General features: G+C 39.7%; 2 protein-coding genes across 12 annotated transcripts in view; one reads left to right on the top strand and one right to left on the bottom strand.

The window, feature by feature from the left end:
• The window catches only part of FNBP1L (formin binding protein 1 like), a 100924-nt gene extending 95941 nt beyond the window's left edge, over window positions 1-4983 (top strand). For 3 of the 4 annotated variants that reach the window (XM_078072740.1, XM_078072741.1, XM_078072742.1), the window contains 2 exons: window positions 1308-1466; window positions 3450-4983. In XM_078072740.1, the coding sequence (XP_077928866.1) occupies window positions 1308-1466; window positions 3450-3517 (227 nt within the window). In that variant the 3' untranslated portion in view covers window positions 3518-4983. Of the gene's footprint in view, window positions 1-1307; window positions 1467-2729 lie in introns of all 4 variants that reach the window. The other variant, XM_036118188.2, reaches the window with a different exon arrangement.
• Window positions 4984-16412: 11429 nt separating this feature from the next.
• The window catches only part of BCAR3 (BCAR3 adaptor protein, NSP family member), a 238749-nt gene continuing 233613 nt past the window's right edge, over window positions 16413-21548 (bottom strand). For all 8 annotated transcript variants that reach the window (XM_078072737.1, XM_036118099.2, XM_036118107.2 and 5 more), the window contains 2 exons: window positions 20790-21002; window positions 16413-17036 (listed from right to left, as the gene is read on the bottom strand). In XM_078072737.1, the coding sequence (XP_077928863.1) occupies window positions 16855-17036; window positions 20790-21002 (395 nt within the window). In that variant the 3' untranslated portion in view covers window positions 16413-16854. The remainder of the gene's footprint in view (window positions 17037-20789; window positions 21003-21548) is intronic.

Here is a 21548-nt window from a genome sequence, read left to right as displayed (position 1 = left end):
GGAGAACAGTCCCTGTGAGGGAAGGAAGACATTGTGGTTCTCTCTTGGAGATTTTTTGTTGCCCTTCCCTCTCTTGGACTGTGAAAAATCTTTTTCCTCAATTCACAGAGGAGCAGAGTAACACTTTCATAAACCATTTGTTATAAAATGGTATATGGTTTAAGGTCCTTCCCCACCCATCCATTGTATTAGTTTTTTTATTTTTTATTTTTTAAGATTTTATTTATTTGACAGAGACACAGTGAGAGAGGGAACACAAGCAGGCAGAGTGGGAGAGGGAGAAGCAGGCTTCCTGTGGAGCAGGGAGCCTGATGCGGGGCTCGATCCCAGGACCCTGAGATCATGACCTGAGCCGAAGGCAGACGCTCAATGACTGAGCCACCCAGGCGCCCCCATTGTATTGGTTTTAAAGTTGAGTAAAGGGATGCCTGGGTGGCTTAGTCGGTTGGGCGTCTGCCTTCGGCTCAGGTCATCGAGCCCTGAGTCAGGCTCCCTGCTCAGCGGGGAGCCTGCTTCTCCTTCTCCCTCTGTCTCCCGGCTCGTGCTCTTGCTTTCACTCTCCATCTCAAATAAATAAATAAAATCTTTAAAAAAAAATAAAGTTGAGTAAAGCTTTTAGTTACTCCTCATTCTGTGAAATAGTATTAAATAAGATCTTGCTATAATGTTACCTAGAGAATTTAGGGTATGTTAAATGAAGAATCATTTGTGAAAACTGTTAGTGCTAATTGGGTTGGAAGTAGTTGGCAGTGGAGAAGAAAACGAGCCCTGAGTCTGATGAGATTTCAAAGAAAGTTCGTGCTTTGTGGCTGTGACTATTCTGCCTCCACCATCACCAGAGTTGAACCTGTGTTTTTCTCTGCTCCCTCTCCAAACTATATTCTTTTCTTCTGTCTTCCCACTCTCCCACAGTCAGTAATATTTTCCTGATCCACACCTCATGAATTTTTTAGATAGCAATGCACTCAAATTTGGGAAAGGAGTTGGAGTAGTGAAATAAGAGAGTATCCTGTCAAATCATACAATGTCATTGTAGCTCAGATACTTCATCTGTTACATGGGGGGGCGGGGTGATATTAATGCCAGTTTCCCAGGGTTATTGTGCATTTCCAGTGACATAATGTATGTGAAAGTGTTGGATAAACTACAAAAGCATTATGGAGCTGTTGCTAATGAGAGTCAGTGGGCTCTTGGTTCTAGGTACATTGAAATCTAGTAGGGTATCGTGTCGTTTTGTGTGTTGTATTTGTAACTTTTATTTGAAATTATCACTTAATTATGGTTATGCTATTAAAACTCTCACTTAGGACATAATGAAGGTACCCTGGCAATGAAAGAAGGTGAAGTTCTATACATTATTGAGGAAGACAAAGGTGATGGATGGACAAGAGCTCGGAGACAGAACGGTGAAGAAGGCTACGTTCCCACGTCATACATAGATGTAACTCTAGAGAAAAATAGTAAAGGTGCAGTAACTTACATCTAAACTAACCAGGCAGCTTTGTGACATGTATAACATAGGAATGATAACATAAAACGAAAACACATTCACTGGGTGGGAAAACATAAGAAAACTTAGAGGCATCCAAGATACATTGTTCACTATGTGAGCTGAGTGTAGGCTCGATTTTAAAGATGTGAATATTACCACAAGAAACTGTTCTCGTGATGTTTTACCATTTGAGTGACGTCGGTGTGAAGCTTAATTGATGCCTTTTGCTTTATGTCCTGCTTAAGTCTCTGTGAAAGATTTGTGTTTTTCTGCCTTATAAGTCCTAGAATTTGATCTGTTGGGCAGGAATCCAGATATAGGAAGCCCTCCTCCCCCAACACACTCTTTGCTCCAGAAAACACAGTGACTGTAAGTGAATTCAAATAAGGAAAACTGCTCTGAAAGCTAACTCCCAAAAGAGTGGTTTGGCCTAGGAGTTTGAATTTTTGTAGCTACAGTTTCCAGGGAGAAAAGTAATAGTTGGCTAATTGAAAAAAATAAATACATTCATTTTCATTTTTCTCCCTATTCTTAGCTTTGGTTTCTTAAAGGAAGAAAACACCTTGAACATAAATCTATTTTAGTAGTAGGCTAATTAAGAGACCTGTAAAAAAAAATCAACCTGGTCTAGCTCTTATGTGAATAAAATGGGTTTTTTTTGAGACCTGAAAATATTTTCATCTAGTGTACTAATCGTTTTCAATAACATACAGACTTCCTTCCAGGTTAACACTTGTATTTTTTCATCTTGAAAAAGTCTTTTGGGAAATACCACTTTCGTGATGATTTAGCATTTAGCAATTTATACATAGGAAAATAGATTCTAAAAGAGGAAATCTTGAGTGGAAGGAAAGTACTGGCAAATTTTACTTCGAAAAGAAAAAACTGCTTTGACTGACTGGGTTGCAGGACTATTATCTGTACCACCGTTTAGGACATTTTCTCATTTTAGCTCAATCATCAATTCAAGATTTTTTCCAATTAATTTTAACAAGCGTTTCTTGGAAAATACTGTATAATAAAGGATTGTGCAGTGCTGGTCGTGTGGGGAAGTAAAGTGAGGAAGCAATTAAGAGACTGGTCCTTAATTTTGCTCATGTCCAGATTTTTCTGGTGTTTTCACATAGCTGACTATTAAAATGATTTTAGACATTTGGGACAGACACTTTAAACACCCCTTTTGGTCTTACCAAAGGTCTTCAGTAATTGTTCTTTTCTTTTTCCTCCTGGACTACAGGTTCCTGAAGAGGGTTTCTGAGGAAATGGGCAAGATGTTGAAGGAGGTTACATGCAGCTGCTTTTAGGGGGAGGGTATTAGAGTTGTCAGGCTCAAACAGAGAGTGAGAGAAGCAAGTTGCATGAGTGCATGCAGACATTTTTTTTTTTTTACTAACTTCATTATCATTTCCATACATTGTTTTAAAGAATCATTGTAATACCAATCCTTAAATTCCTCATTCACAATTATTCACATAAAGGGAAAAAAGCCAGAAATGGCTAACTTTTTTTCCATTTCTTTTACTGATGTTTAAATCAGAAAGAATGCAGAGCTATCATGAAATTTGTCTTACATTGGCTGTCCCAGCAGGACCGTCTATACCAGCTCTGTTTTAATTGGCTTTTAGACCTGTTGTCTGTTAGAACCCTTGCCATTTGTCAGTGTCTGCCTGCGCCACCTCTGTGCTTGCTTAACATCCTGTTGCATGTCTAGAGCGATCGGGCTAGCGTTTTCAGGCATGTCTTTATAATCCCTTGTTCTCGTCAAAGTCTTTGTTTTGTTCTACATTTGTAGTGCGAGTCCCTTTGTCAGACAGCTCCCGCACTAATGTTCCCATCCTAGTATTCATGTACGCTGCTGTAACTTCCCCACTGCAAACTTCCAGTTTTGGCATTATGAAGTAGTAGTTTGTGAACCTCAAGTATTTATGATAAGAAAAAGAAAACACCTCTGCTCTAGCCTACAGCCCAGTTGAAAGAACTCTGAAACATGATACATCTTCACCTCAGTCTGAGAAGAATCTATAGTCAGCACTGAAATCCTGGCATAATAAACACCCAAGATACTCACCACCTCAAGACAAAGGACTGTTGTCAGAAGTCAGCTGCTTCCATTCAAATGCTGCCTTAAACTAGAGTGCCTCAATCTGTTGATTGCCAACACTACCACTACAGTATCCCACAAAGGGCTTTATGTGTCAGCTCAGTGCGACCTCCTTTAACTCGGCAGCGCTGCTGCGGATGCCGACGTAGCCTTGGTAGGTGGCTTTTAGAGCTCTACCATGTTTGATGGTGCATCTTCAGATTTATGCATCAAGCTAAAGACATGTCCAAGTCCATTTTACTTTATTCCGTGTTTTTATGAGAAGTTTTATGGACCCCCCATTGTGTTTTAATTTGGGGTGACCATGTTCTTATTTGATTATTACAACGATAGTCTGTTTCCAAGTGATGCTTTTGTTTGAACCAGATAAAATTTAGTGAAACTTTGTAATGATCTATGTGCACTTTTACTTGTAAAATGGAAATTTCTTTATGTTTATACTTGTAAATATAATTGTCGTTACTGCCCCTGTTGCTCATGTTGTCCTGCCTCGCATTTGTGATTCTGTTAATGACTTGTATCTTAACTAATTTCTTAGTGGTGTTTAATAGGAGTTGGGCATAGGTTCGGGGGGGTAGGTATTTGTACCACAGAAGCTTCATTAATTTTGTTCGTTACTGTTTTGAGGGAAGAAGGAACGTGAAATGGTCTGTGTATTATTGGATTTTAAGCAATATTTTAGAAGCTGTGCGACTGCTTTAATAATTTTTTCCCCAGTGTTATTTGAATCGTACTACCAGTTACACTAAAGCTGAATGACAATTGTGTGAAAGTTAATGCCTTCATAAGATCAAGTACACCCCAGTTACACAGCTGACATGTAGTGTATTACCTTTGAGGCTAGTAAACTATAAAGTTTAGTCTTTGAATCTCTTTACAGGGTTATTTATATAATGTGACATTATTCAATACTGACAGACTACATAAAGTAGTTTTAAAATCTAGTGCTATTTTTATTTTAAAGTTTAGCATTGAGGAGGAAATGTGATCTGGCTGTGTTTGTCCTCTGTACAAAGCCTGAAGTGCTTGTGTTTTTTTGGCTGACAGCCACAGAGGGCAAAGTTTAAGGCTTTCTTGTAAGGACTAACTGTTCTTTTCAAGCTACTGTTTGTTTTTCTCAAAGCAGGATTTGCTTCCGTAGGAGGCAAGGTCCTTCACGTGGAATAGTGCAACCTGTACATGGGTTATTACAATAGGACAGACATTTGTACTTGCACAGTTTAAATCATTCTTAAATTTTGAACATGTGAATCGTCCAAAAGAAATCTTTAATTTTTCAGTAATTTTTACTCTTTTTGTGCACATGTTGATTTAATGGTAAATGCTTTGTTTAAGATCGTGTTCTCTGTTGAGAATATTTTCACAGAATAAAACAATCTTTTCATGGTCAGTTAAGGTGTATAGTGTGTTATCTCTTATTCCTGTGTGAACTAAAGAGATGTAATGATTTTGTTCTTGGTTGTGCTGAATTCCTGATGATACAAAGTAAATGACAAGTTCCGTAAGTGGAGGCATCTGTGTTGGGTGACATTTTTTGCAAAACAGTTTTGGAAATTTTATTCTAGTTTTAGTTTCTTTCAAGCTTTCCTAAAGATAAGAAAAGTTAACTGTTTCTTTAGAGTAATTTTAAATTGAGTGTAATAATTTGGATTTTTTTTTTTTTTTTTTTAAGATTTTATTTATTTATTTGAGAGAGAGAGAATGAGAGACAGAGAGCATGAGAGGGAGGAGGGTCAGAGGGAGAAGCAGACTCTCTGCCGAGCAGGGAGCCCGATGCGGGACTCGATCCCGGGACTCCAGGATCATGACCTGAGCCGAAGGCAGTCACTTAACCAACTGAGCCACCCAGGCATCCCAATAATTTGGATTTTTTAACCTTTATTTTACCGTAGCTGTGTTACACAGACTTGACTTATATCATCTTATCCTCTGCATCCATAAGAAGTGTCCCTGTACCACATAGCTTGATCTACCCACATGCTGGTCAGCATTTACTGTGCTTCTGCTTGAATTCCTGGTCAGAGAGCACCTGTATCTTCCTGGCATGTCAAAGCATGGAAAGGCAATGTTTGTCACAATAGTGTCACATCTGTCATTTTAGGAAGTTTTAATTTCACTTCTGCTTTTTAATTTCACTCAGCTTTTTAAAAGGACAAATATGAAACCATGACTATTAGCTTCTAGAAACCCCAGAAAATACTATAAAACTCTGGGTTGATCCTGAACAATGATGGGTTGCAGTTGTTGTGATTAAAATTTAGAGATCCATGCCAAGCTTGGAAGTAGGGACACATACAAACTAGCAAGAAAACAGTGTCAACAACAACAAAAACAATGAAAAGGGCTTTTACTATCTGAATTGAGATCAGGGAAGTCAAATCCTACTTGCTAGGGAAAGATAACATCCTTATAACAATATTAACAAGAGAGGATCTCCAGACTTGTTGAAAAGGATAGATTTTCTTTGTGAGAAGGTATTTCCTTCAGATGAAAAAAATACTAAAGAAACACCAAACCTATTTCAGTGAGCTCATATACCTGGGGTCAAATATATTCCCAAGTATAGTTACTGTGAATAAGAAACTACAGAAAATATAAGAGGTACCAAAAGATTAGGGGTGGGAAAATACAAAATGTGAACAGTAAATTCTGGAAGTTTGACAACTCATAAAAATACTGGGTAATTTCGTCAACATTTAGGAGAAAATGTAATGGGCAACTGACTTAGATCCTAAGAACAAGCCACATCAAAATAGCCTCATCCCTTTCTTTAGATAGAATTGGGAAACTCAAGAGACATAAGTGTCTTTATTTCAGCACAATTTCAAGTCCTGTCAAGTTCAGGACTTGACAGGATTTCTTACTCATTTTTGTAAGATGGTGATAGCATTGTTGTAGAAAATGGGAGCTTGCAACGAGCTGATATGGTAAACCCAGAATGTCAACCCTGAGGAAAACTTCTTGTGGAAAATATGTATATATTATGAACCGTACATAATAAATGTAAGTCTGTCACCCAATTTAATAGAAAATTACCATCTTCCTCTCCTTCAAGGATAACCGCTATCCTGAATTTCTTAGTTTTTGTTTTCTTAGTTTCTCTTATTGTTACCACAAGGGTGTTTTTTCCTGAACTTGATTAGCTATCCATGTTTTTGAGTAAAGATGTTGTCATACTCTGTATGTGCAGGCCTGATAGTGAGCCAGTGCACACTGATAAAGCCATGGTTAATGCTAAATACTGAAATATTTCCATGCCGATTGGTAAATGGTAATTCCAGAAACTAGTAAAATCAAGTTCCAGAACATGTGGTTTCTCAGAAACCACACATGATACTTCATGATGTATTTCTGGTTTGAGCAATGGGGACAAAGCTGAAGGGCTTACTATAGATTACTATTATTTCAGGTTTGGGGAAATCTTTTCTGGTTTTGTAAGCCCTTGAGTGGAAGAGGAACCTGGGCAACCAAGCTGAAGAAGATCCCTTTTGTTCGTCCTCCCAAAGAAATGCCTCATCCTGCTCAAGGGGAGATGTGTCTAAGCTCTGGTAGCAGCTGGGAAGATTGGGAGTGTGGGTAGACACAAGTGTTAGGGACATAGCCCTTTGTGGTGCAGTGATAGCCCTTTAGATGGTTTTTTAAACATTTTGACAGCTTATTTTGGGGTGGAGGGCGACCTGCCTTGTGCACTGAAGAGGTGTGAGGACAGTGACTGTAAAGAATGTGCTCTCCCCAGGTGATAGCACAACTCCTGCTCTATTCTCCCCCATCCTGTCTGTAGACCGAGTATCATGTTTGTCTACCCTCTTCATCTCTACCAGTTTACGCTCACTGGCCTGACCAAGCTGCTCCATCTCAGGGCCGGCAGAAGCTCTGGCAGACTTGCCCTGTTATTTATTCTCTTCGCTTATCCCCTTCTTTCTTTGTCCTGAATCATCCGACCAGTCATTGGTTCTTTCTTGTTTGGCCAATGTGGGACCCAGTTTTGGGTATGGAATGAGACAGACATAAAACACAAGTTCCCCGTTCTGGTAACCAAGATCAGTCCCCACCCAGCTAGTACTCTTTCGCTCCCCCCACCCCACCATTCTTTCCTCTAACTAGGAGCTCCTACCACTGGCTCTTGGCATGGAGCCAGCACCCAGATGGCACTATCCTGTTCGATGAGGTAAGATGGGGGTCAGCTGCATGTCCCTTCTCTTCAGGGGCCAGACAGCACAGTAGTACATTAATGACTATCAGTTGAATGGGGGAAGTCACTGCAAGAGTTTGCAGCCCTGTGTCAAATAATGAGGGTATCATTTAGCTGGGGAGAGCCATGTCAAACAAATTGTATCAGCCAAGCTGTTCGAAGTGCTTTGGGAATTATTAGTGGTTGCTGAATGATTTGTACTACTTTCATCACTTTAGATTAAGTTTTATTATGTAGTTTATTTAAAGAATAAAAGGGATTATTTTACTTGATTTGCACATTGACATATTAACTTATTGATTCATATATGATTTATATATTATTAACATCCCACTTTTAAGTATTTTGAATATTGCATGGTATCTTCTGAGACTTGCTTTTCACTCAGCACTCTTAAGATTTATCTGTGTTTATGTATAGTTCATTTTAGTATGGTATTCCATTATATAAATAACAATATATCCATACTCCTGTTGATGGACATTGGTGCTTTTTCCTGATTCTTGCTTGTGCTATGTACATCCATATGCATGTTTATTGATAACAAAAGTTATGCGTCGCTAGTTTGTAGGTTATATTTATCTTCAATTTTTATCACATTTTCCTTCAGAGTGATTGTAACAGTTTTACACACCTACAACTTGTGTATAAGGGTTACTTATGCTCCATATCCTGGCCAACAGGAGTTAGACTTTTCCAATTTTTGTCAATTCAGTGAATGAAAATGGCATTTCATTGTAGTCTTAATTTCCTTTTCCCTGTGTATCGAAGTTGAGAATCTTTTGTGTTTCCTTTTCTGTGAAAAACCAGTTTATATCTTTTGCCCATTTTTTGTTGTTAATTGTCTTTCCATATTCATTCATCGTAATTCTTTATGCATTAAGGATGCTAATTAGTTATCTTGCTATGTAGTATAGCTGGTGACTGGCTCAATTTATAAGGAGGTTGCAGTCAAGGTGTTGGTGTTGCAATCACCTCAAGGCTTTGTGTGGACCTGGAGAGTCCACTTCCAAGATAATTCACACGATTGTTGGCAGGTCTCAGGACTTTGTCATGTGGACATCTTCATAGAGATGCTCAAAACATGGCATATTCCTTCCCCCAGTGAAGTATCCAAGAGAAAAAATTCAAGACAGAGGCTGTAGTTTTTATAACCTAATCTCAGACATAATATACCATGACTTCTGCCGTATTTACTTAGTGATGCAGAGCAAACCTGGTGCAGTGTAGGAGGGGACAACAGAAGGGTGTGAATATTAGGTGGCAGGGAACAGCAGTAGCCAATGTTGGAAGCTGCATTTATGATATGATACCCTTTGATGAATAGAAGTTCGTTTTAATGTAGACTGATCAATCTTTTATAGTTAATGCTTTTTCTGTCTAGTTTAAAAAATTCTTCCTTGATTCAAAGTAAAAAGGATATTCTGGATTTCCTTCTAAACGTGTCATGGTTTTGTCTTTCACATGGAGGTTGTTAATTCATCTAGATTTTATTTTGGTGTATGATAGGAGGCAAGGGGCCATTTTCCTCCCCTTTTATTTGCTTAACCAGTTGTCCAAGAGTTATTTATTTAAAAAGTTACCCTTTCCCCCACTGATTGCCAATGTTACTTCTGTCATATCAAATTGCCAATGACAATTTAATTACTATACCTTAATAATGAACTTTTATATCTGGTAGAACAGATTTCCCCCCTTCATACATTTTATCTTCCTACGATGGTCTTGACTATTTCTAGCCATGTAAATTTTGGGAAAACCTTATCAAGTTAGCTTGAACAATCCTGTTGGATTTGGGGATTACATTGAGCTTATAGGTCATTTTAAGAAGTAGTATCTCTGAGGGCGCCTGGGTGGCTCAGTTGGTTAAGCGACTGCCTTCGGCTCAGGTCATGATCCTGGAGTCCCTGGATCGAGTCCCGCATCGGGCTCCCTGCTCGGCAGGGAGTCTGCTTCTCCCTCTGACCCTCCCCCCTCTCATGTGCTCACTGTCTCTCATTCTCTCTCTCTCAAATAAATAAATAAAAAATCTTTAAAAAAAAAAAAAAAAAAAGAAGTAGTATCTCTGATACCAAGTTTTAAAGTCTAGGAACATCATGTTCCTGTTTATTTTTCTAAAATGTTTTTCAGATTTTTAAAGTTTAAAAATTTCTTCACCAAATTCTTGTACATCTTTTGAAATTCCTAGGTATCCCATGTTTTTACGAATGCTTTAACACCTTGTTATAAAATACACATTCAGAGAAATGCATGAAACATAAATGTACAGTTTAAGTTACTAGAAAGTCAACACTTGAGTCAAGAAATAAAGCATTACCAGCACTCCAGACACATACTGCATCCCCCTAATCACACCCTGTTCCCTCATAATTCTCCTGACCTTTTTATATGGACTTTAAGTTTTTATGTGTTCTTATACTTTTTATTATAAAGAGTATAGGTTTTATTTTTTATTTTGGGGGGAGAGAGACTCTTAAGCAGGCCCCATGCCCAGCACGGGGCCCAATGTGGGGCTTGATCTGACAACCCTGAGATCATGACCTGAGTTGAAATCAAAAGTTGGATGCTTAGCCGACTGAGCCACCCAGGCACCCCAGGTGGTTTTTTTTTTTTTTTTTTTAAAGATTTTATTTATTTATTTGAGAGAGAGAGAATGAGAGAGAGCACATGAGAGGGGGGAGGGTCAGAGGGAGAAGCAGACTCCCTGCCGAGCAGGGAGCCCGATGCGGGACTCGATCCAGGGACCCCGGGATCACGACCTGAGCCGAAGGCAGTCGCTTAACCAACTGAGCCACCCAGGCGCCCACCCCAGGTGGTTTTATTTTATTTTATTTTTTTTAACGATTTTATTTTATTTATTTGACAGAGAGAGAGGGAGACAGCTAGAGAGGGAACACAAGCAGGGGGAGTGGGAGAGGGAGAAGCAGGCTCCCAGCCGAGCAGAGAGCCCGATGCGGGGCTCGATCCCAGGACCCCGGGATCACGACCCGAGCCGAAGGCAGACGCTCGACGACTGAGCCACCCAGGCGCCCCCCCCCAGGTGGTTTTATTTTAAATCTAGATGGCTATCTCTGACTTTCAACTGGCAGGTTCAGTCTATTTGTATTTATAGTGGTTATAAGTTTGGAGTGTTTTCTGACACCTCTGTGCCTGTTACTCATCTCACTTTACTGTCTTTTTACATATGTTTTTTGTTTTCTCCATTTTTTCCTCTACTAGTTTGAAACTGACCCCAATTTTTATTCTTATAGCATTTACCCTTGACATTTTACATACTTAAAACTTAAAGCTAATCAGTATCTTTAATCCTCCCACTGATTAGAAGAAAACACTTTATCAGAACTCTAGTAACTGATCACCCCATTCCTGGTTTGTGCTGTTTTAATTGCCTTTTTAACTTCACACAGTAGACACTATTGTCTCAATATACCTAAAAGATAACCCATTTCACTGCTCAACAATCCTTAAATCTCCACCCTTTCTTCTGGATGAATTGCTTCCTCCCCACCCCACTTTCTTTCCTTCTGGAGCTCTGATGAGATGTTGGGTCATTCTCTTTTGGTCCTTTAAATCTTTTCATCTCTGTCTTCTAATTTTCCTCTCCTTGTCTCTGTGTATTCTGGGCATGGTCTTCAGAGTTGATTAGAGCTTCAGTTGGATCTAATCTGGGTTTTTGCTGTAGTTTTTTGTTTGGAGAGAGAGCATGAGCATGGTTGGGGACACGGAGGGGCAAAGGGAGAGCGCGAGAGAGAATCCCAAGCAGGATCCATACCCAGTGCGGAGCCTGACGCAGTGCTCGATTCCATGACCCTGAGATCATGACCTGAGCTGAAATCAAGAGTCAGACCCTTAACCAACTGAACCACCGAGGTGCCCCAAGATCTAATCTTCTGTTTAATATTAGCATCCATTGAGTTTTTAGTTTATTACACCTTTCTAAAGGATCTACTAAGTTTCTCTTAAAATGTGATCATTTTTTAATACTCATTTCCTGTTTGGGTTCATTTTTCTTTATACACAACCATATTTTGCATTCAAAATATGATAATTCTAATATCTGAAGGTATTGAAGTTCTAAATCTTTTCTCCCCCAGCATTTTATTCATGATAGCATTGCTTCTGCTTGATTTTATATTCATATATAAATATATATTTAGTTTCAACATTTTTTTCATTTTTAAATTTATTTTATCCGTATGAATACTGGATGCTTTCCTGGTGAGAGTATAGGTTTATCTGCTAGGCCCCAGGGATGCCAGCAACCTAGGACCATTGTAAATCAATTTGGTTTTGGGTTTTTACTCTAGATCTATTTGAGGATAGGCTTATAGTTGCAAATCCTCACTAAAGACCATTATCATTACAATTCTTTTCTTGTAGCTGTGCATAAAAGAAGGCTATTTCTTGGTAACCTCTCTTTGCTGGCAGATGGTTGTTTTTTGTTTTGTTTTGTTTTGTTTCAGCCTAACAACAGGGACTCTTTAAGGGTCCTTACTTAATGGAGATATTTCACGCTTGGCTCACCTAAGACACCTTCTTCCATTCACTGAGGTGATGTCAGTATTTGCCTTAGGGGGCCACCCAGGTTTTTAAATTCTCTTAGAGTTTATATTTGCTGATCGTTTTGGTAGGTGAGGTGGGGTGGATAGCATTATTTCTTGGGGATTTCCCTTTCATTCTGTCAAGTTTAACAGTGCATTAAAAGGTAAGTTTATTAACATTTATTGATTTAGTTATAATGAAAGGGCTTTCCAAGAGCACCTAAACCACCATATTTCCAGAAGTAGAATTGTCCTTTTCGGTTTGTTTTTTGGGTTTTTTTTAGCAAATAAAAAATAGTATTGTGATGGCTCCTTTATTTTTTTTTTTTTTAAAGATTTTATTTATTTATTTGACAGAGAGAGACACAGTGAGAGCAGGAACACAAGCAGGGGGAGTGGGAGAGGGAGGAGCAGGCTTCCCGCTGAGCAGGGAGCCCGATGCGGGGCTTGATCCCAGGATCCTGGGATCATGACCCGAGCCAAAGGCAGACGCTTAACGACTGAGCCACCCAAGGTGCCCCGTGATGGCTCCTTTAAAAGAATGGGAGAGGGCCTCATGATCCTAGGTCACATTAATGGAAATACGGAGACTCAGGATTCAAAACCAATATTTCTCTTACAATAAATAGACCATAATGAGAGGCTCATACTTAGTTCTAGTAGGCATATTTAAGATGGAAGGAAAGTGCTTAAATTATAGTGTAACTTATGTAACCAATAAATTGTATTTTGTCAAAGGCTATTTAACATCATGGAGAAATTTCTGTAACTTGAGAGAAGTTGGATATTCTGTATGATACCCAAATTATTTAGAAGACAGGAAGAAGAAGTAAATTGGTAAGTGTTTGTACTTTGTGGCAGAGTGATTGAAATTTATTATTTTATTTTAAAATCTTGTATTCCAAATTTTCTACAATAGAGAAAAAATGGAGGGGTACTGATAAACTAGAAAGTATCTCCTTTGTGAAGCCAAAAGCCTAGAAAGTAAGCCTGGAAAACTCATACCTAACCAGCTAGAGGAAAAGGTAACAGTCAATTATTTTTATTGGAGCATTTAGACCATTTACATTTAAAGTAATTATTGATAGGTATGTACTTAATGCCATTTTGTTCATTGTTTTCTGATTTTGTAGTTTTCTTCTCTTGCTCTCTTGTGATGACTTTCTTTAGTGTTATTCTTGGCTTTCTTTCACTTTATTTCTTGTGTATCATAGGTTTTTGGTGTGTGGTTTCTATGAGATTTGTATGTAACATCCTAAGTATATAGCCGTCATATGTGTAAGTCTATGGTCACTTAAATTTGAACACATTATAAGAGAACTTCATTTTTACTCATCTGCCCCCCCCATGTTTTATGTATATGTTGTTATATTTTACATATTTTTATTTTGTGAGTCCCCCTTAACTAATTGTTTAGATATAGTTTTACTACTTTTGTCTTTAACCTTCATACTAGCTTTATAAGTGATTACTACCTTCTCTGTATGTTTGCTTTTACTCGTGTCATTTTTTTCTTTTCATAATTTTCTTCTCATTACTGCCTTTTCTTTACCACTTAAAGAAGTCCCTTTAACATTTCTTGTAAGGCTGGTTTAGTGGTGGTGAACTCCTTTAACTTTTGTTTGTCTGAGAAACTCTTTGTCCCTTAATTCTGAATGATAACCTTGCTGGGCAGAGTATTCCTGGTTGTAGCTTTTTTCCCTTCAGCACTTTGAATGTATCCTGCCACTCCTTTCTGGCTTGCAAAGTTTCGGATGAGACGTCAACTGATGGACTTATGGGGTTTCCCTTGTATGTTACTAGTTGTTTCTTGCTGCTTGTAGAATTATCTATCTTTAATCTTTGACATGTTAATTATTATGTGTCATGATGTGGACCTTCTTGGGTCTATCTTTAGAACTTTATTTGCTTCCTGGACTTGGGTGTGTATTTCCTTCCCCAGGTTAGAGAGGTTTTCAGTTATTTTAAGTGTTCTTCCCCTTTCTCTCTCTCTTTTCTCCTCTGGGACCCTTAGAATACTTGTTTACCTCATGTTGTCAAGAGATCCCTTAACCTATCCTGATTTTCTTTTCTTTATTTCTTTCTTTTTTTTTTTTTTTTTGCTGTTCAGCTTGGGTGCTTTCCACTATCTGCCTTCCAGATTGCTGATCCATTCTGTTGCATTCTCTAATCTCTTGTTAATTCCCTTTAGTGTATTTTTCATTTCAGTTATTGTACTCTTTAACTCTGGTTCTTTTTTGTATTTGTCTCTTTGTTAAAATCCTCACTGAATTCATCCACTTTCTATCCAGTCCAGTGAGCATTTTTACAGCCATTACTTTGAACTCTATCAGGCATATTGCTTATCTCTGTTTCATTAGTTCTTTTTCCAAGGTTTTGTCTTGTTCTTTTGTTTGGAATATATTCCTCTCATTTTGGTTGAGTTTCTATGTTTGTTTCTATGAATTAGATGGAACAGCTATTTCTCCTAAGTTTGAAGGAATGGTCTTGTGTATTGTTGTCCCCTGTGTAAACTGTGTGTGCCTGGTGATTTTGGTTGGCTGCAGCTGTGGCTGGCACAGGCTAGGGGTCCTGGGCACCCTGCTAGGGCTGCCCTGGTGCCATGGCCAGAGCTGAAGTGGGTGTGGGCCAGGGTGGTCTCAGGGTTTTCTGTGTAGAGGGCACCTGGCAGGATAGCTGAAGCTGAAATTAGTGCAAGCCTTGGGTTCCAGGGCACTCTGCAGAGGGTGCCCTGGCAGGGCAGCTGAAACTAAAGTGGGTGTAAGCTTGGGTGTCCCAGGGTGTTCTGCACAGGAGGCGCCCTGGTGGGGTGACTGATCCCAAGTGGGGTGCAGTCTAATGTCCCAAGTCATTTCACACAGGGGGCACCCTGAGCCATAAAGGGCATGAGCCAGGAGGTCCTGGAGCATTCTGCCCTAGCGAGTCATTTGGAGCCAAAGTGGCATGGGCCTGGAATGTCTCACCTTGCTGAGACAGCTGGAGCCATAGGGGTGCTAACCGGGGGTGTCCAGTATGTGGCACACTGAGGCCACTCTGGTGGGATGGCTTGGGCTGGTGTGGGCTAGGGGCAGGGGCTTGTGGAAGCAGTAGGCTGCTCCCTTCCATGCTATAAAGGTGGAGGGAGAATGTAAACAGTGTCACCAGCTCCTCTGACCAGAGAGCATTGCAGTGGCTCTCTGCCTTTTGGTGGAGTTCCAGGGCTGGACCTTTTATATTCGAGTTGCCCTTATAAACTATGGCTTTTGTCTGCACCCCAGGCATTTGGGGCTGGTGTGGGCTAGGGGCTCTGGTGCCAGGACCATGCTCTATCTGCACTGTCAAGGTGAAGGGGAAACAAACTGTGGTGCTCACCAGTCCCTCTGACCCTCTAGAGTTCCAGCAGCTCCCCCACTATTTGGCAGGGTTCTAGGGCTGGTTCCTTTATGTTCTAGTTGCCCTTTTAAACCATGGCTTTTCTATACCCCCGGGCAAACAAATCTGCTCCTGGTCCTTCATTACCATCCCTCCCCACTGCAGTTTGCAGCTTTGGGAGTAGGGGTTTTCTTTGTTACTGTGTCACCATCCCTCTTGCTGTTCTCTGTGTGGTCTATCTTTTGCTGTAGAAGCTATTCAGTCAGCCCTCACTTCTTTAGGAGGATGTGCTTTATAAATAGGAACAGATTTGGTGTATCTGTGGAAGAAGTGAGTTCAGGGTTTTCCTATGTTGCCATCTTGAACTGGAAGCTCAGCAGTCGATTATTTTCAAATGCATGAAGTGATGTCATGAAGTATACTAGCATCTGGGTACTCACTTTATACCGGGTGCTGTACTGCACACACATGATGAGCTTAACTTGACCAAAGCCCAACTAACTAACTGCTAGCAAGTACCACAGCTTCACTTTGAACCTAGGTCTTCTAGAGCCAGGTCTACCTTGTATCACTATTCACTGTCTCCCAAGCCACAAATATTAAAATTTCCCTATCATTCTCATTAATTTTGGTTTATTATTAGGATATAGTATCTAGGGAAGAGGATACCCCAGGGAGGTAGGAGGTGTAATTATTGTACTATGAGTTATTTAATATTAAAGAGACCAGATACAATTATTTCACAAAAAGATATATTTTCATATGACTGTTTACATTTTTCATATTTAAAGAATATCATACAACTGATACCTTCCATAATGTTTCATGCTTTTAAACTCTTTTCTATTTACACTTATCTGACAAGGAATTTAAACTAAAATGGTCAAATACCTCAGAAAAAGAAAGCAACCAGCCAACATAGCTAGGTCTTCTCTTAAATTTGCTGATCAACATTAGCAATAGTTACCTTCATAATAAATTATCATTTTAAAATCAGTAGTAATTTTAAACAATTCATAAATAAGTGTGCTCTGTGTAATTTACATGTTTAATATCCTGTGGATACTAAAAGCTTGTATACTGTCAGATTTGCACATTATTACTTTATCAAATGATAAGCCTTCCCACAGAGGAAACTGGAGAAGCTTCAAATAATACCCTAAGGTTCCCTGGAGAGTTAGCAAAGCTCTGCCTGCTTTACAGGAGGAGGTTCCAGTTTACGTGAGAGGGCAGTTAAAATCTGGCTGAATTTCTCATATCTCTCTGTCTGATTCACTTGTGCACCTTTGCTGCCCCATAGCAATCGCATTTGAAATTCAGTCTTGAAGATTTCACTCATTTCTTCATCTGGTTGAAAACCTAATAAAAAAAGAACAGTTACTTCAGTTTTCAAACGTAATGTCAGCAATAGACTAAAAACCTACTTGCTTAAAGTCAGATCAAAATGAACTTCATTTTCTATCAGAACTTTAAAAATGCCCCCAAAGAAAACTATAGGCTCTGCTTTATATAAGAAAAGGGCAGAGCCCAGTCCTCAAGGACCTGAGCACCTTTGGAGAAGGAATACCAAGTAAACTCACTGAAACATGATAGAATAAAATTTGTGTGCACAAGCCACTGTGGGAAGGAGTGTTCAAAATGCCTTGTTTTTACAGCTTTATTGATGTATAATTAATTTATGTGTCATGATTCACCTATTGTAGCTGCAGTCTGATATATAATAGTAAGCCTATACAAGTTATACATCACCACCACCAGTGTTAGAACATTTCCATCACCCTAGAAAGTTACCTGGTACGTCTTTGCTTTGTGTTGCTATTGTTTTGCCTTTTCTAGAAACTTGATATAAATGGAATCATACAATGTGGGCTTTTTGGTTTCTTTTATCTAGCACCATGTTTTTGAGACTATTCCATATTGTCACAAGTTATCAATTCATTCCTTTTTATTGCTGAGTAGCATTTGGTTATACGGACATTCCACATTTTGTTTATCCATTCACCAACTGATGGACATTGGGATTGTTTCTAGTTTCTGGCTGTTATGAATGATGTTGTAAACATCTGTATGTAAGTGTGTGTGTGGACCTGTGTTTTCATTTCTCTAGGAGAGGAATTACTGGGTCATACGGTAGGTATGTTTTATTTTATTTTTTTTTTAAAGATTTTATTTATTTGACAGAGACACAGTGAGAGAGGGAACACAAGTAGGGGGAGTGGGAGAGGGAGAAGCAGGCTTCCTGCAGAGCAGAGAGCCCGATGCGGGGCTCGATCCCAGGACCCTGGGATCATGACCTGAGCCAAAGGCAGACACTTAACGACTGAGCCACCCAGGCACCCCGGTATGTTTATTTTAAAGAAACTGTCAAACTCTTCCAAAATGGCTGTACCATTTTATATTCTCACCAGCTCCAGTTTCTCTATAAGTTGCCAAATCTTAGTATTTATTGTCTTTTTTTTTTTTTTAAGTAGGCTCCACGTCCAGTGTGGAGCCCAACATGGGGCCTGAACAGACCTCAGCTGAAATGAAAAGTCAGACGCTTAACAACTGAGCCCCCAGGTGCCCCAATATTATTATTCTTTTAGACAGTATGTGGTATTGTCTCATTGTGGTTTAAATTTACATTTCCCTAATGACTAATGCTTTAAATGTCTTTCCATATAGTTATTTGTCACTGGCAGATCTTCTCTGGTATATTGTCTCTTCAAATCTTGTTTGTCTTCTCACTGAGTTGTAAGAGTTCTTTATATAGTCTAGATATAAATCCTCTATCAGATAAATGTTTAGCAGATGTTTTCTTCTAGTCTGTGGTTTGCCTTTTTACTTTCTTAATGGTGTCTTTTGAAGAGCAAAATTTATAATTTTATCAAAAATTTTTCTTAATGGTTCCTGCTTTTTGTGTCCTAAAACAGCTTTGCTAATCCAAGGGCAATGAATTTCCCCTACGTTATCTTATAGGAGCTTTACACTTTAGCTCTTACATTTGGACCTATGATCCATTTTGGATTGATTAGTGTGTATGGTATGAGGTAAGGATCAGGATTCATTTTTTTTTTTTTTTAAGATTTTTTTTTTTTTTTTTTGGAGAGAGAGAGGGTGAAGCCGACTCCCCACTGAGCAGAGAGCCCGATGTGGACTCGATCCCAGGACACTGAAATCATGACCTGAGCTGAAGGCAGACACTTAAACGACTGAGCCACCTAGGCGCCCAGGGTTCATTTTTTTCTTTTGCCTAGCATATCCAATAATTCCAACACCATTTGTTGAAAGACTATATCCAATGAATTACATTGGCACCATTCTCAAAAATATATGGACAGGGGCGCCTGGGTGGCTCAGTCGTTAAGCGTCTGCCTTCGGCTCAGGTCATGATCCCGGGGTCCTGGGATCGAGTCCCACATCGGGCTCCCTGCTCAGCGGGAAGCCTGCTTCTCCCTCTCCCACTCCCCCTGCTTGTGTTCCTGCTCTCGCTATCTCTCTCTCTGTAAAATAAATAAAAAAATCTTTAAAAAAAAAAAAAATATATGGACAGCCATATATGTGTGATCTGTTTCGTGACTCTTTTCTGTAACGTAAGAGAAGATCTGTCTACTTAAAGCCAAGGATATTCAGTCAACTATTTGAGAGATAGAAAACTCCAGACAAAGAGTCATACAGGCACATGGTTCTCATCCTTGGTTCCTGCTGGATTAATCTCCTCTGTCCTTAAATCTATTTCTACCATCTAGATTTATAGGATCTTTGTGAGAAAATAATAGAAGCCCTCCACTCCACCTTTCCCTGTGATGCCAGAATATCTTTGACAGATAACACACCAGAGGCTCGACAATGTCTTCCAATCATTCAATTAATATGCTTTGAGTCCCTGCCTTGGGCTGGGTATATGTTGGTGTGAAAATCTCTACCCTTACTGGGTTCATAGTTACTTCCAGCAATGGAAACTTGCTACATAAACCTGTAGCAGGATTAACTGAGAAATGCCATTAGATACCTTTAAAGTGATTTGCTGTAAAGCAGCTTAAAGCCCTTTTCTCAAAACCCATCCTAATATATTGGCTTAGGCAACATCTAACTAACATAGTTATTAGCTTTGTATAAGCAGACACTCTAATATCTGGGGAATTGAAATTAGGTGGTTTATTTTCTGAATCCTACACTGCCAACCCTAGAGAACTTTCTGAGATAAAAATTGAAAGAGGTATGTCGTTCTTAACCCTACAGCAGATAGAGTGTAAACTGTTCAGTCCCAAATTCTGGTTCTGGAGCAACAACTTTGTTTTAGGATGAAATAAATAGGCCTCTCCTGCCCTATGTAGTTCTTTCTTAACCTTGTGGGTGAAACTTTGGGCCCTTGAAGAATTTTAAAAATACAGTGAAGAAGAGAAAATAATCATTCCTGATACCACCTTGGGTAAAGCCCTCCTTCTTATCTTGCTTCCTAAATGATCTTTTTGCATGCAAGCCTTCAGCCCTCCCACAAACAGATGCCATATTTAAAACATAAATCTGACCATGTCATGACACTATCCCATGTTTAAAACCCTTCACAGGCTCTTCCTCAGCCAGAGTCCTACATGGAAGGCCTTCCCACCTATATCCACCTCCTTCAGCCTAGTTGGTCATTCCTTAAGACACACTTTACACTGATCCAAACCTAAGTACTGGTGGTTTATACTTTTCTCCCAACTCTCTCAGCAGTGCCTTTGCCTGTATTGGACCCTCTGTTGCTAAAATCAGGGGAGCTCACCTCCCAATGTGGGAAGAAACAGGAATGCAGATAAATGAATTCACATAGAACTCTAACTCCTTACGTTAGCCCACCTTCACATAGCTCCAATCAGAAGTACTCATGGTAGGCAAGCTGACCAATTCCTTCCTGACCCTCTCAATTTATTCTATGCCACTGACACAACAGAACACATGGAAAAGGAGAAACAGGATTCTCAAGTCACTTAGGGACAAGAGGAAATAATGATCAATCATAAGAAAGGAAATTCCATGCCTTAATCTTTCCTACTTTGTCTTTTCCGAACTGAGAGCATCCATGCTCTTTGTTCCTTCATTCTAATTATTATGCAGAGTAGAGAGCAGCTTACAGAAAACAGCTCTTACCTTCCAGGATCCTCTCAGCATTCATCCGGTAGCTGTCTGCAGTTTCTGCCATGAGCCGGGCTGTGGCCAAGTGGTTCAGCATAATCTCACAGCTTTCATCATTTTTTTCCCACATGTCAGTTCCTTCAAAAGTGACAGCCTGGCGCTCCATCAAGGTCACAAGAGGCATCAATAGTGGGACTGATATTTTGTTGGGGGGAACACACGTAGACTCTGAAAAACGGGGTAAAGTTTTCCATGTTGTATTTTTTTTTTTCAAAGTTAAGCAAAGAGAGTTCCAATTCAAGATGGTGACATAGGAAGAGCCTGTGCTCCCCACCCCCAGTGGACACACTGAATCTGCAGCTAAATATGGAACTTCCTCTGAAAAAACCCTAAAAACTGAGCAACTCCTACACAGCGGGTAAACAAGGCCCACATCGAAGCAGGTAGGAGAGGCCAGGACCCAATCTCACCATAAACCTCAATCCTGGCACTATTGGGAGAGAACTCAAAACTTGGAGCTTTCTCCCTGAGGAGTGAAGGGTTTGAACCCCACATTAGACACCCCAACTTTAAAACTGCACCTAAGAGATGAGCCCCTAAAACATCTAGCTTTGAAAATCAACCCTGTCACATCCATGAGACCCACAGGCTGTAACAAACTAAGAAAGGCTCTTAAAGGGCTTGTGCACCCACTTGCACCAGGGCTCAGCACGGAGGCAGCGGATCGAGAGGAGCTCATTTGCTAATCTTGAAGTGTTGGTCTGAGGTGCAGGC

The sequence above is a fragment of the Halichoerus grypus genome, chromosome 5, assembly GCF_964656455.1.
Source record: "Halichoerus grypus chromosome 5, mHalGry1.hap1.1, whole genome shotgun sequence".
In the NCBI taxonomy this organism is placed as follows: Eukaryota; Metazoa; Chordata; class Mammalia; order Carnivora; family Phocidae; genus Halichoerus; species Halichoerus grypus.
The sequence above is the reverse complement of the archived record's forward strand: the minus strand, read 5'-3'. Positions and strand labels throughout refer to the sequence as shown.